The sequence below is a fragment of the Piliocolobus tephrosceles genome, chromosome 18 (assembly GCF_002776525.5).
Source record: "Piliocolobus tephrosceles isolate RC106 chromosome 18, ASM277652v3, whole genome shotgun sequence".
Classification (NCBI taxonomy): domain Eukaryota; kingdom Metazoa; phylum Chordata; class Mammalia; order Primates; family Cercopithecidae; genus Piliocolobus; species Piliocolobus tephrosceles.
The window spans coordinates 47,163,625-47,179,226 of record NC_045451.1 but is presented as its reverse complement, the minus strand read 5'-3'; the positions used below and the strand labels follow the sequence as shown (position 1 = coordinate 47,179,226).

Here is a 15,602-nt window from a genome sequence, read left to right as displayed (position 1 = left end):
TGCAACCTCTGCCTCCTGGGTTCAAGCGATTCTCCTGCCTCAGCCTCCCTAGTAGCTGAGACTACAGGCGCATACCACTACACCCAGCTAATTTTTATATTTTTAGTAGAGACGGGGTTTCGCCATGTGGGCCAGGCTGGTCTCAAACTCCTGACCTCAGGTGATCCACCCACCTTGGCCTCCAAAAGTGCTGGGTAACAGGCATGAGCCACCGCGCCCGGCTTGCACTGACCAGATCTTAAACAACAGTGATCTGGTTAAGATTCAAATTGAAAGCCACAAAGTGGAAGACAGTGCTTTGACTTTCTCCTTTGCAAGGACGAGACAGAGAGATGCTCATGTGCCAGAGGCCATATGGCAAGTCACCTAATAATAAAATGTTGTTTCCATGTAAAAGACGTGCTGAAGATCCAAACATGAGAATAAACCCTGCACAGTGAGTTGCTCCTTGTTCTGTAATAATTAGTATAACCTTACCTTTCACAACCGTTTATCTTTCTTGACTGAGTCTTTGGGAAGTACTCCATGAATTAAAAATTAGCCTTTTGAATTGTATAATTCCTACCTTCCATAGGATGTTGATGGAATTGGTAATATCCCTAAGGACTAGCAGTCCTGGATTGAAGTTTGTGTCCACGTTTGTGGCTAAGGGAAGGGTATGATTCCTGCCCTGCTTTCCTCCCAGGATTCTTCCAAGGGTCAATAGAACCGCTCTATCTGTAAAAAGATATAAAATTTCCTTGTGTTATCCACGCGGCATTTCTGCAGACTAGGTAGGGACAAGTACTTTTACCTTTATATTGTCATATAGATTAAGACCCCAGAAATCATAATGAAATCTTAGGATTTTAGAATGTATCCACCTAGGGACTAGAACAATTTAATACTCTCTCACCTGAGTTTAACATTTGGAAAGAATATATAAATGTTCTTCTGTGAATGTTTTAGCCACTTGTATCATTTAGGTTTGACTATATGGAAAGCACACCTGTAGAAAAAGCAGGAGCTGAAAGAATTGGGAAGACAAAAGGGTGAGTGGTAGTGCAGGAATACAATCCTTTTTCCACTTTGGCTGACACTTGACTTGCGGGAGATTCAGGACAGTTCCCCTTCCAGGGAAAGTGAGTCTAGACTAAGAACTCTCAGGCCGAAAATCAGAAGAGCTGGCTTGTTTGGATTGGGGGCAAACAATGGGAACAAAGACAGCCACAGAGTGAAGTGGGTTTAGAAGTACCTTGCTGTAATTTGGAAAGGGGAAGATCGATTATAAGAATATTCCCATCAGCAGGGATGTTAAATAGAAATTAACTATATTGATTTCATTGCTATTAATTTGAAATAGGTATTTAAGTCTTCTACTCATTTAATGTGTTGTTATTTTATTTCTCACCTTCACTGGTTCATTTAATCTGTCTTCTAAACTAGTTATCCCATAAGTCCCTTAACACATAGTGGCCCCTGCCGCAGGGCTTGTGGGGACTACAGCTGTGTTGGCTAGCGAGGGGGCATGGTGGAGATTTGAGTGATGTGCCTGGTAACTAAGTACCCAGAATTGTTCTAAAGCCCAGATCTGGTGCTGTTTTCATTGTTTACCTGATCATCTTAATGAACTACTTGAAGACAGATAGTGCCTTGACTTGCCTTTGTGAGCTGAATGTCTGTTTACATTACGAAAGGACAATTGTTGTCCTTAAGTGAATGTTATCAACAAAGACTTGGAGGAAAGTGTGATTTATTGACAAACTGCAGCAGATGACTTGCTTCCTTGTTCATATGGATTTTTAAAAAGATGTCATTACTCTTCTACCTGTACTTCTGTTGTATATTACTTTCTCTTATGTAGCCACAGAACGTTTTTACTCACTTGCGTATGGGTTATTTTTCTGAAACACAGATCTGTTTGTGTCTTCTCTGCTTTGCATTTAGATTTTTTTTAATCATCTGGATTAAAAATTTCATCTCAATTTTGGTTTGGTGCCATCTAGCATGGCCCTGAGCCTCGACACCATATCCTCCCTCAGTACATTGCCTGGTAATGCAGAAGCTTTCTGCATTTCATTACTGCCTGAAGAAGAAACCACTAGAAAAGCCCGTCAGCTGCCAAAAGTTATGCCAGTATATTATAATTTCATCAGTCCAAAATATTTTAAATTTTGAATTCTTTACCCTTACTTAGATTATACATAATTTGCATAGGTGATTTTAAAAATTGACTAGATTTAAAAAGCAAATGGTTTTGTTTAATAAATGATAGACTAAAGAAAACAGTGGAAGTTATTAACCGAAAAGTAAAAAACCTTTAATAATGGTGTAGAAAGCAGTAATTATGGTCACACTATCTGAGATTCCAATGCTGTGAGATTTTTCAGATCTTTACAAGAAGACAATTTAGAGATAAGGGTGCTTCTGGGAATGGCGAGATAGATATTTATTTTTATATTTATTTCTAGATAAAAACCTTCGTTTAGCACTTTAAAGTAGAAAGCAGATTTTTATTGCTTTCGTGAGCATAAATAGGAACTCCAAGCACAACTATTTCATAAAATATAGATTTTTGTCTAAAACCTATATACTATAGATTTTGCTATTATATCTAGTCATGTTTAAAAATATTACTTCTGTATCTCTAAATACCATTTTTCACTAAAAGGAATCAGGAATGCTTGGAGAAATTACTGGTTTTAGGTCTAAGGCAAGAAATATATAAGTTGGGCTTGAAACATATTGTCATATTGGAAAAGAAGAAGGTTATCAAAGACCACTAAGACTGTGTCAAAAGAACTCAGAAGCCAGCTTGAGTAAGCTCTTGCAAGCTTTTATCAATAAAGGTATAATTTCAATAGATTGAAACATGTCAAATATGTTTAAGTCCGTGGATTCATAATTATACTTCAAAATATAAGAACAAAAACTTAGTTGGTCATGTTTGGGGAATATTAGGGAACTACTCATCACTTTGAAAACTGGCAAATAGAGAGAAAGAGTTAGGCACCTCTCCTGCCTTTCCTCGATGACCTGTATCTCAGGGTACCTCAGAGGGAATTTCTCTTTGTAGAATTATTCCAGCTAATAAATCAAGAATGAATCATAGAATATCACTTTGAAGTTGTAGTGAATTATTGGATCTAGGCAAATATCAGAGCTAACAATATCATGGAAGCAGGCAGTCAGAAGTTATAGTTATATGCCTTCTGATGGAAGTTCAAAAATGCCATGAAATAGTCTGTTTGATGTAATTGTCATATACTGGCATAACCTTTGGCAGCTGATGGGCTTTTCTATTGGTTTCTTCTTCAGGCAGTAATGCAAAGCTTTTGCATTACCAGGCAGTGTATTGATGGCAGATTAGGTGTCAAAGCCCAGAGTTGTGCTAGATGGCATCAAATCTCCATCCCATTAGAGCTTGAATAAGATCAAGGCTCTAGATGGAATTATCAGTCTGTAGGGATGCAGAGGACAGAGAAACATTTTAAACCACAGCAATGTGATACAATGAGAAAAATCCAGAATGTGGAAACTCTGTCAGACAACCCAGTTCCTTCAACAGCTTTTTTTTTAAATTGCAAGGAAAGATTAGAAATAGAGAAGAAACTTATAAAGAAATTTAAAGAACATATCAAAGAATAATAATGTATGAACCTTATATGAATCCAGATTCAAGCAATCTGAAGTTAAATTTGAATTATAATATATTGAAATGCATATTTGATATAAGTAATTATTTTCATTTTGAGGTGTGATAATATTGTGCTTTTTAAAAAAATTATTTTTCAGAGACACACTGAAACACTTATAGGTGAAATTATATGATGATTGGCTCTGACTCCAAACTAATCTGGCTTGTAGGCTAGGATGGGATTGACACAAGGGGAGTTGATAGGAGTATAAATAAATCGAACAAGATGGTCAAGTATTGATCATTCTTGAATCCAAGGGGTAAACCTAACTGGTTTTTTATTCTCTTTTCTCCCCTTTCCATGTATTTGAAAGTTTCCAAAATAGAAATTAATACATAGCTATAATATATGCATATACATATATACAATATAGCAATATGTATATATTCCACAAACTAGGTAAAATTGCAAATTTTCATCCATGTTTAAATATTTTTTTAAAATTCTACTTTTAAGTTCTAGGTTACATGTGCACAACGTGCAGATTTGTTGTATACGTATACATGCGCCATGTTGGTGTGCTGCACCCATCAACTTGTCAGCACCCATCAACTCGTCATTTACATCAAGTATAACTCCCAATGCCATCCCTCCCCCCTCCCCCCTTCCCCCTCCCCACAATAGGCCCCGGTGTGTGATGTTCCCCTTCCCATGTCCAAGTGATCTCACTGTTCAGTTGCCACCTATGAGTGAGAACATGCAGTGTTTGGTTTTCTGTTCTTGCAATAGTTTGCTAAGAATGATGGTTTCCAGCTGCATCCATGTCCCTACAAAGGACACGAACTCATCCTTTTTTATGGCTGCATAGTATTCCATGGTGTATATGTGCCACATTTTCTTAATCCAGTCTGTCACTGATGGACATCTGGGTTGATTCCAAGTCTTTGCTATTGTGAATAGTGCTGCAATAAACATGCGTGTGCATGTGTCTTTAGAGCAGCATGATTTATAATCCTTTGGGTATATACCCAGTAATGGGATGGCTGGGTCAAATGGTATTTCTAGTTCTAGATCCTTGAGGAAAATTTTCATCCAGGTTTAAATCTTTTTAAAAATAATCCTTTGTCACTACACACCTACTAGAACGGCCAAACCCCAAAACACTGACGTTTCCAAGTCTTTGTAGTGAGTGCTATGAAATAATGTATGAAACTAACAGATTACTCTGGTGTATACTGCCACAAACCTGGTAGCTTTTTAATATCACACCTAGACTTACAGTCAAAAGGGAGACTCTGAATTGTGTTATGAAGTAGGAATCTCAGAACCTGAAAGCATTTTATTTAATTGGAGAGATATAAAATGGTACTGCATGAAAAATATGTGATATTTAATAATTTTAATGCAAATATGTAAAATAGAAAAAGAAGCTAAAGGGCTTAGCCAGAGCAGGACTTTTACGTCCCTGGAGTCCTGCCAGGATCTTGACCTTGAATAGGTATCTTTTGTGTTTCTGAGTTAATTTCCTTGTTGGTAAATAAACTTCTTTGGTTTTTTTCTAGTTGGGGAATGGCAGTCAATGTGTATTCTACCTCGATAACCCAAGAGACTATGAGCAGACATGACATCATTGCTTGGGTTAATGACATAGTATCTTTAAACTACACAAAAGTGGAACAGCTTTGTTCAGGTAAGACATATTCTTTTAAGTGTTTACTAAATGTTTACAGTCTGTCATGTGGAATGTGATTTTATGAACCACAGCTGCTATGTTTTGGGTAGGAAACAGTATATATTCCATTGGCATGTAATTAAAGGGGGAAAAACTCAGATATAACTAAAGGACATATTGGGAAAAGTGTTTATGAGCATCCAGGAGCACAAGCAGAGCCATGCGGACACGTATTAGAAAGGTCTCTTGCTTGAGCTTTGCAATGCCTCTCACTGGCTTCTGACCTCTTCTCTGTCATCCCGTCTGCCATCACACTTGCCTCCTGAAAACACCAGTTGGTTCTTACAACACTCCTCCTTTAAAACCTCCAGGGCTCTGCATTGTCCTCATACAGGCTAAACTTCAAACTCTCTTCGTAGACTAATGAAGTCCTTGTTAGTCTCCATTCCATCCTCCACATCTCTCTCCCTTATACCTCAGACCCACAAAATGATCTTTGTTCCCTAAAGACTCTTTCCCTTGTGTATCCCATAGCTTTTTTCATGGTTCCTTTGCTGAGGTCTTTCCCCTTCTTTTCATTTGTGGGAAAATCTTGCTAACACTTTAAAATCTGGCTCACCTGCCACCTGCTCTGGAAGCATTTCCCAGCCTCCCAGGCTCCGTGGTGTTCCTGAAACACTGTGCTCATCCTACAGAATGACACTTGCCACGCCGTGTTAGGATGCCTAGCTCCTCCTAGCCCTGAAGGTGCTGAGAATCCTTGAGGACAGGACTGCATTTTGTTCTTTGTTGAATGCCTGTAGTTGCTTCTACTTGGTATGAGGTAGGTCTGCAAGGAATATATATTGAGTTAAACTTGTTTAAAAAATAAAAATATTTTACTTCAATGAGAAAATAGGAGGATGTTTTAAAAAGCGTGCTGCTAGGCCGGGTGTTGGTGACTTATGCCTGTAATCCTAGCACTTTGGGAGGCCAAAATGGAAGGATCACTTGAGCCCAGAGTTCGAGGCTGTGGTGAGCTATGACTGTGCCACTGCACAACAGCCTAGGTGACAGAGTGAGACTCTGTCTCTAAAACAAAACAAAACAAAAAATATGCTGCTAGTAAATTAATCCATTCTTAGGTCTGAGTATTTATGAAAGAAATAAGCAGTCCTTCTTTGGAAACAGGGAATGTTTCCTTCCAGTAAACAAATAGATAAGAGATTTCTTCTTTCCCTTTGGCTTCAACATGAAAATACTATTAGAAAATAGAAAATGCCACTGAAATGTATTTGTGTGAAATTTCATGAGTCAGAATAGATATGAAGAAGTCAACATTGCTCTTTTTCCCAGAGGGTCAAGTAAAAAGATTTTATACAGTGCAGTTAGAATTTCAAAAGCCCCCAGTAGTCACTTTCAGATGTTGTCTGAGTCCAACACCCACCAGTGTAAATATTCTCCCTTCACCAGGTCTGGATTTAATCAGAATACTCCTAGAGAACTAACTTTGAGTATGATTGACATCTCTTTCTCTGTGATCATTTTTCCCACGAGGAAGACGGTAAGGTTGGCCAGAACTTAGGCGTTGCCTCACCCACAAATCTATGCGTAGGTCTCAGACATGAAGTCTTGTGATGTCAGTAGTGGGTGCTAGCTAACTGCTCCTTTGCCCTTCAATACAAGATGGAGAAAAGCTGACTTAGACTATGATGGTTATGTACCAGGCATATATATTGTTGATCTACTGAAGTGTCTTTAAAAGTTACTTTCGGAAACAACTTGTATTGCAGCTTATGCAACTTCAGATCTCTACATACCCAAATATTACTATGCTGTACTTGCTGTGCATTCTTGAGCTCTCTGATATTTTATTTTTAACTTGCTGCCGAAAAAGAAACCAAAAACAGTTTCTGTTATTAGCAATCACTCTGTTGATAACGCATACCCCTCTGTATGTCATTGTGAAATTGAGTATTTCTTCACAATGCCTAATGCATGGTTTTCCCTCAGAAATACTCATTTTGGAGATGAATGAACTGCGATTTGAAACTGCTAAGGGGCAAAGACAAAAATGTGTATCTTACCCACAAAGTGGGTATGTGTGCATTTGGATAAGGGAAACAAGGTTGGTTATCAAGAAAAAGAGACATAGGAAGGAAGGGGATAATGAAAAGGCTCCCAGAGAAAATCCCCAGGCATGAGTCTTAAATATTAAAGGAAGCCATGAGGAACTTCCGATGCTGGAATACACTTGGAGAGTTTTTGGTAGCAAATGAAGTAAGAGCAAATTGTAATTTTTAGATTCTGTAGTAAATGTATTTATAAGCAATATACATAATCTTTGCAGATCTTTAAAATTTCTCATAAAGCAAATTCAAAATTTTAAGGGACGTTTGTAAAGGATTCATATATGGTTATCTTAAAGCATTTACAGCTTTTGTAGCTGTACTGCCATCAAGTGTGGCTTGATTTACAAACACAAAAGACCTGTAGAAGCAATTTTGATCACTATTTAACAGATACACATAATTACCATTAGGATAACTTACTAGTTGCCTAAAATTACAAGATTGATGGTTCAGAAGAATGAAGTAGATTTAAAGTTTCCTTTCTGCTCTGAAATATGTTTCTTGCTAGAAGAAGAAAAAAAAAGGAAGTTAATCTTCATAATAGAGAGACAGGTCTTTTATTTTAGGTAGCAGTTTTCTCAAGGTATAAACTATAGACTCTGTGCTTTTATAATTTCCTGGGGAACCGCTGAAAGAAAGCAGATGACCTTCTAAATCAGTACCTCTGAGTGTAGCCTAGAAATCTGAGTTTAACAAGTACAAGTTTAAGTACTTCTGTGCCGCAGCCTAGAGCTTGCAGTACATTTTACCCTAAACCAATAAAAATGAGGTTAGATTATCCAAAACGTCCTTGGAAGTTTCCTTGTTCATAATTTAATCTGTGACTTTTGTCTTTAGCATTTAGGAGGAGGAAGCTATCTTTCTGTTTATTTATTTATGAAATTACTTATTTATACCCTTCATTGTTCTAGAGAATATTTAAGGCAGCGAGGGCAGTGCTATTAGGATAGGAACAAAGCCAAGTCTTGTTGACTTAAGTGACTTATATTCCTCATACTTATGAGTAGTCAGGTTTCTTAGGTAATATTTTTCTTCAATGTTTATTTTAATTTTTTTAGTTTACTGTGTGGGATTTTATTTTAGCAGTATGCCCAGGAAAAACATACATGAAATACTTTCTCATATTTAAAATGATTTAAAATTTCAACATCATTTCTTACTGTCTTTCCTGAAGACTTACGCTCCAATCCTGGTGGTTCCCAGTTTGAATTTTTTTCCTATTGCATTATTTCCTATTTCTGTTTTTAAAATTTTCCAGCTAAGAGATCTCCCTCCAGCTCGATATTAAAACTAACACCAGCTTTTCTTTAATTCATGAAGAGCTAAAAGATTGCCTCACATTGGTGTTGTGTTTTACTTAGTATTTTCTGCCTTTATATAACATCTAATTTGTTTCCATGTAGGCATTTTTAAAAGCTTTTTAAAGGAAAGATGGTGTGAGAAAGTAGAACCCTTGGAAATATGTTTGTAGTAAGTTACAAAACAATGAAAATGACTCACTATTATCTCCTGTTTTTTTATCCCAAGAATATAACCTCATGAAAATTTTCTTTGAACCCTAAATCTGGGTCATATAATTATATGCATATCTGGTTTTCGTTTATTTCTTGTGACAAACAACTTTTAAGTTTCAAGTAAAAATGTGAGCTGTATAAATGGAGAGTGGGCTATTAATGAATGTGAATACTACCCATAATAATTCAGCAATCTGTTGCTCACCTAAATCTATTTTGAAATGAATAATTGCAGATTTTCCATGGTGGAGTGAGAAGGTTGAACCACATGTAATATCAGATTGGTTCAGCCTATAAATATTTTATATTTTAATTCAATTGCTTTATAAAAGTTATAGGGCTTTGTGGGGGGTAATAGGGAATTTTTTGTGTGTATGTTAGTACTAGCTCAAACTAATTTACTAAATCTTTTATAAGGTGGTGATGAGGGTGAATGGACAGCATGGTGCTAAAAATCTCTAAAAGCTTTAGCAACTTTAGATACCTTAGTGGAGGTGATAGAGAAGAGGGGACTTAGAGGGGAAGAAAAGGAAACGGGGAGGGAGAAGTAGCATGGAGTGGGAGAAAGTGCGTCTTTTACTTCTTTTCCTCTCCCTCACTCCTCACCTCAAACGTCCTTTGAGACTTCTTTGTGACATTAATTTTCTGTGCCCTGATCTTTTGCCTTAGGCTAGAGCTAAGCAGCAAAGTCACTGGGTCTATTGCTGGGTCATCCTTGCTGCTTGGCAGACTGAGCACCTCCCTTGACTCCCATCCTCACAAGGCTGGTGCAGCCTGCCCTTTTCTCCCCGTGCACCTTCCCTCCCTCATCCCCACCCCTCCACTAGCTGAGCAGACACCTGCCTTGTGGCAAATGCTAGATACAGTCTGCATGTAGGGCTGGCACTGCCTGGACTGTCACTATATCCTGGACTGTCCCTGTCTGTCACTGAGAGCTGTTATTTTCCTGAACATTTTAGTATTTTAATAAAATGTCGTTTGAATTAAACCATTTTTAGATGGAAAATTGAGATATTTTCTTGACTTGCTTTAAAAACATGAAAGAGAAAAATGATCAGGATTTGATTCAGTTTCAATGTGTGCTTCACTCAATTGGTACAAGCTTTGTCTTGGATCAAGTCACTGGTATTTTGTTCTTCCAGGAGAGCTTCTGAATTTGGCTAATGATATTGCAGTCACGTTTGCAATTCTGGTTACGTGATGGCTGTGTGAAAGGAGCTGGTATTCAGAGTACACTCTGGGATTCACACAGGTGGAGCCATCACATGGCCCTGGTGTAGGTCCCAGGGCCTACCCTGACGACCATCATTCCTGAGCCCAGCAGAGTGTTCTTTGTGACCATTTTTGGCCGCAGATTTGTGCCTGTTAAATAGGTTGATCCCAGCCTCATGTGTTGTCCCTGTGCCTCCTCTCTTCCATCCACAGAGACCTCTGTCAGGACAGGTTACTGATGAAATCAGCTCAGTCTAAATTTAGTAGGGCTTCTCTTACTGGCTCTCTGGTATTGAAACCAAGTAAGGATATTCTGTCAGTGTCTGTAAGCGTAAGAGTTTACTTAGCTTTATAAAATCATTGTTATTTGCTGTAAGAAAGTTAGATTATATTACTATTGTTAGGGAGATAATTGTAATATAATGAAATATTATTCATATGTGTGATATATTACATAGAGTCTTTTTGAGTATTTTTTGATGAAGTTTTTTTCTCGAATTATTTGACTTATGCTAATTTTAAAAGTTTATATGATCTCAGCATATCAAGTAATTGGAGAAGAAGGGGACAAAAAAAAGAGTTGGATAATGGTGGGGAGGGGTCGAGCCTCATGTTCAGTTGCTTCAGGCAGTAATATATGGTAATATACTCTATTGTCTCCACTAATGCACTGATCGAAAGGGAGTTTATTTTTGGAGCAGGATAGATGATACAGTAGGTTTTTTTCCCCTCCGAATTTGTTCATTTATGTCTTTACACTTTGCTACTGCAGATAAACAGAAATTGATGTTTCTGTTTTTCTTGGGGCTTTTTGTTTACTGTCTTTTGTAATGCTAAATACCATGATGGTGAAAAGTGTGTATGCATTCACCTTCATTTACCAGATTGCTCTATAATTTTTTTTTTTACACCTATGATGTCTTTGAAAGCAACCAGCCACATCTTCGTTTATGTCCTTACTGCATTCAATTCTGATAATCAATTTAGTTTTATTTAGCAGGCATATTTTGAGCCTTTCTTTGGGGTAGGCCCTGGAGAGCCAGTGATAAACAAGACATAGTCATTGCCCTCAAAGAGCTCTGTACAGCAGAGTACTCTTACAAAAGACCAGAGACCACACTGTGGTAAGTGCTGGTTTGCAAGTGCTTTGAGCATACAAAGAAGGAAGTAAATGAAGGGAGGTAGGGACATAGGGAGTCAGTAGAGAGATTTACTCAGATCCTTTGGGAGTGGCTGGGTGCTTCTGGATGACTTAGAATGGTCATCGTTTGGGGAACACCTCAGAAATGCCCTCCTCCCTCTTGAGTCAGATGGGGTGACAAGTGTGTATGTGGGATAATATGTGGGGTGCTTAGTTTCATCTACCCTGACAGACTCCCCAGGCTAGGGTGGCCTTTGTCTTATGACACAGGGACTCTAGTCAGTAAAATGCATGTGCTTTAGTAGGTACAGCCCTTAAGTACATGAAGCATATTGTCATCTCTAAAGAAATATAAAGGATTTTCTTGGTGATCTCATCACATGAGTATGTGAGAATTGTTTTTATTCTACTTGTTTGAAGGAACTAGGCATGCATGTGGGATATTCTCAGGAAACCATAGAATCGGCCACTTATTTGGGAGGAATGCACCAGATCCTTTTTAAATACTAAAGCTAAACCTCAGTGATAACTGCTTGGGTCTGTAATGGATAGATGTCATGTGACTGCATTAGTATTTATCACAGGAACAGACCTACAGATACATTCCTACATCCTATTACCCATTTCTACTGGAGCCTCTCCTGGTTAGTGACGAACACCATAAATTAGGGGAGATTAGAAAAACAGGCCTAGGGAACAATAGATCACCTGGAATGCCATTATTTTATTGAAGAATAACAATATATATACTGAACAAAAAATCAAGGAACATGTGATCACAATTGACTTTATATAGTGCCTTAACAGGAATAAGCGAATCAGTGACATATTAGAAACAGGATTAATAATTGCCTTTGAGAAGTCTCAATAAGTTCTCTCTCTCTCTGTCTCTCTCTCTCTCTGTCTCTCTCTCACACACACACACACACACAATTTGTACAAAGCAATACCCTTTGTGGAAATCTCATATTTTTTTCTCCATATGTGGGAAAATTCCCAGATGTCATAGTTGAGTGCAGTCTTCGAGGTTCTTATTGAAGTGTATCAGTAATTCACAAACACTATTGTATCTACCCTACTATAGTAAGACCCTGCTGAGGTCTTACTGCCCCCAAACCATGAATAGGTAGGTGGTTATGAGCCTAGAGGTGAAAACTGTTGTACCAAGGGATGGGTCATCAAAAGAAATCTCAGTTGGATACAGTTGATGAGAGTGAGACTGACCATAGCACTAAGGAGGCTCTAAAGCCTCATCATTGATTTCATTAACTTCGGTGACTGGAGCCCTAACTCCATAGCCCCAGGGATCTTGGCAAAGGTTGTGAGAAACCTTGCTGGAGTCCAAGGACATGACAGGTTTTAAGACTCATTTATAATTCATAATTCTAATTACAGAAACCTTTAGAGCCCTTTCTCTTCTGATTTTGTCTCTGTTATATGATAAGTTGCTTTCTTTTAAAGTACATAATGATATGGTTATTTTGAAATCATTCACCAAGATCAATAAAAACCAGTATCTTAACAAGAAAAAGATTTATCTTTCAACATATTGAAAGTTATTTTAATTTTTAAAAACCTGTCAATCACTTTATATGATGGATATGTTCCTTATAAAATATTATTTTGTATTTACTGTGCTACTCTTTCTTTTTCTTTTCTCCCTTTCAGTTTAAATTATCTAAAGACTTTAACAGGAAGAGTGTAAATTTGGGGAAAAATAGTCATTTCCTTTTATAAATGAATTTATGATTACTTAAGCACCTCATATGTTTATCTGAGGAAAGACTTAAGAATTAGAGAAACCCTCAAATGTTTTTCGACAGATAAACTGGAGGATCTGAGGAATGTGTTCATACCCTTTCTTGTCTGGTAGGAAGCCAAGGACCTCATTTTATTCTTTGGTTCCTTGTCCTTTGAATCTAAAACATGCATTTTGGAGATTCGTGTTTTGTATCTGAAATAGTCCAATTCAAACTCATTCATTTTTATAACTCTGATTATTTTAACCAGTTACATACTATATAGTTTTATACATTAGAGGTATAATGATGTCATAATGCCTCGGCTTTTGTTTCTCTCTCTCTGCCATTTTCAGTGTGTTTTTATATGTATTGTTTCTTTTAATTCATATAACAACCCCATGAGGAAGAATAGGAATATTTTATTCCTATTTTATGAGGCTAAAAGCTCCAAGAAGCCATGTTCACAGCTGATAATGAGAATTGAGGTGTCCTTGGATCATAGCCCAGCACTCTCATGCTATATGTGTGGCAGCTGTGGATGCAACGAAGGGTTCACTGTGTGTTTGCCCATGTGGATGTGTTTCTGATTGTTTCCATGTCCATTTAGCAGAAGTCCTTTAAGCATCTCCTTTAGGAAAAGAAGAAACGTCTTTATCTCCATCCTTTACATTCTGCTTGAAGAAATGAGACATATCTGGTAACTCTCCTAATGATAAGGCTGTGTCCCAATGGTATCATCAAGAACTTTCTTACCAAAAGTAACGAGACAGACATTTGCTCCTAGTCTTATGAAATTCTTCCTTCTCCACCTACTGCAAGTAGAGTGGGGAAAGAGCCGCCTGTCCTCTCTGAATGTTCTCCTTGTTCCTTTTCTTCCTCTAACTTATTTCCCTCCAAGCAAGATAAGGTGGCTCTGAAATTTTACCACCTGCCATGGAGGAACTTTACATCTCTCTCAGAATAATTCTTGGCCAGTGAAACAGCAACCAGGATGATGCCTCTTTAAACATTTGCACATGCACATCTCTGCACTGTCTACATTTGAATCCCAAGAATATGGTCCTTTCCTTATTTTTATCCGAGGCTAGCTTTTGAGCAAGCTTGTACCTGAGAGGACTGCACATCCTTATTTCCTCCTTTTTATGCTATTGAGGAGATTACAACATCTCCTAGGATAATTTTCTTACAAGCTTCGTCCCCACAAAGGATTGACTTATCAAGTTATCACTGTTTTCCATGTATTTAATCCAGTTCAATAAACCTGTATTGCAGTAGCCATGCTGAGAGGCTCCCTCAGTACTTCTTCAACCCCTTCTTTAATATGAAAAGTTGATGGTTTCTTAGTCTTATGTAAAAGGACTTACTAATGCAACATTCAAGAGTAGACACCGATTTCCCAGCCAGCTGTATCCCCTCCTTCCCATATCTTGTTTCCCAAATCCAGCTGGATTGCAGCTCCTGAACTTTTTCCATATAGACATTCTAGATCTGCCAGTGGGTATGGTAGCAGACACTGTGCTAGTAAAGTAGAAAGATGAATTGAACACCATCCCCAGTCTTAAAGATTTACTCACCAGTCAGCCAGGAGAGATAACTCATTAAAATGCAAGTAAAATCCCTGTTAGATTTCTGTATCCAGTATAGTGAAACAATTCTGTGTTGGAAACAGGAAAGCTTCATAGAGGAAGTGATGTTTTGACTAAGCTTTTAAGAATGAGAAGTTATTCAAGTATATAAGAAGACAAAAGGACATTTTAGACAAAAAGTTTGATCAAGGCAGAAAGAAGTTGCAGTGTTTTGTGCATGTACATTGCATGTGTAAGACGTCTGTAACATATATTAAAATTCAAGGCAGCGAAAGAGGGACAGTAATGCTTCAAGTAATAAGTGCTGTATTCAAAGAAAGGAAAGATTATTTCCATCTAGAAAAGCTTTTTGTCTTACCCTTGTTTGGGTCTTTGGCCAAACAGTCATTCAAATTTAATGGGTGGTCAATAAATATTTATGAAGTTGAATTGAATTGAAATGCTATTCAAACTAGGATTTTAATATGGATAGGATTCAGACAGAGAAGAAGATGGTGATTTTGAGGAAAGTTACCATTTAGATATCATTTTGATGTTCTGCACATTGCTTTATTTATTCCTGCATTCAGTAGACATTTATTGAGTATCTACAGTGTGTCAGGTGGTGAATTAGGATTGGAGGATACACCACTATACAAAAAACAACACAGATCATATCCAGTTAGAACCTAGCCCTTCATTACCAAAGTTCTCCTTGACAGGTCTATTCAGAGAGAGCAAGTTCCTTTTTCTCAACTTACCTGAGTATGAAGCAAAGGCAGAGAAAGTCCCCCAGAGAAAGGTAGACGTCTAGCCTGTCCCGCCATCATTCAGTGTAGGACACTAATGGGCAGTCTGTACATGGCAACATCTGAAACATTAGCAGGCATCTGGTTTCTACACAGTTAAGATAATCAAGCCAAACATCTCCAAATTCTTCTGCTCTTCAAAAGAAAACTTTTTTTCTAACCAGTTTTTTTCTGAATTGTGTTTTTTTTTTTTTTTTTTTTTTTTTTTTTTTTTTTTTT

At 37.6% G+C, this 15,602-nt stretch overlaps 1 protein-coding gene and 1 long non-coding RNA gene across 6 annotated transcripts in view; one reads left to right on the top strand and one right to left on the bottom strand.

The window, feature by feature from the left end:
• The window catches only part of MAPRE2 (microtubule associated protein RP/EB family member 2), a 164,060-nt gene that overhangs the window by 84,258 nt on the left and 64,200 nt on the right, over positions 1–15,602 (top strand). For 4 of the 5 annotated variants that reach the window (XM_023207702.3, XM_023207700.2, XM_023207701.3 and 1 more), the window contains one exon: positions 5,180–5,307. The exons of the other annotated variant lie outside the window; for it this stretch is intronic. In XM_023207702.3, coding sequence (XP_023063470.1) covers positions 5,187–5,307 — 121 coding nt within the window. In that variant the 5' untranslated portion in view covers positions 5,180–5,186. The remainder of the gene's footprint in view (positions 1–5,179; positions 5,308–15,602) is intronic. 5 annotated transcript variants of the gene reach the window in all.
• The window catches only part of LOC111539729, a 16,545-nt gene continuing 16,278 nt past the window's right edge, over positions 15,336–15,602 (bottom strand). The window contains exon 4 of the long non-coding RNA XR_002730759.3: positions 15,336–15,445. This is a non-coding gene — a long non-coding RNA (uncharacterized LOC111539729). The remainder of the gene's footprint in view (positions 15,446–15,602) is intronic.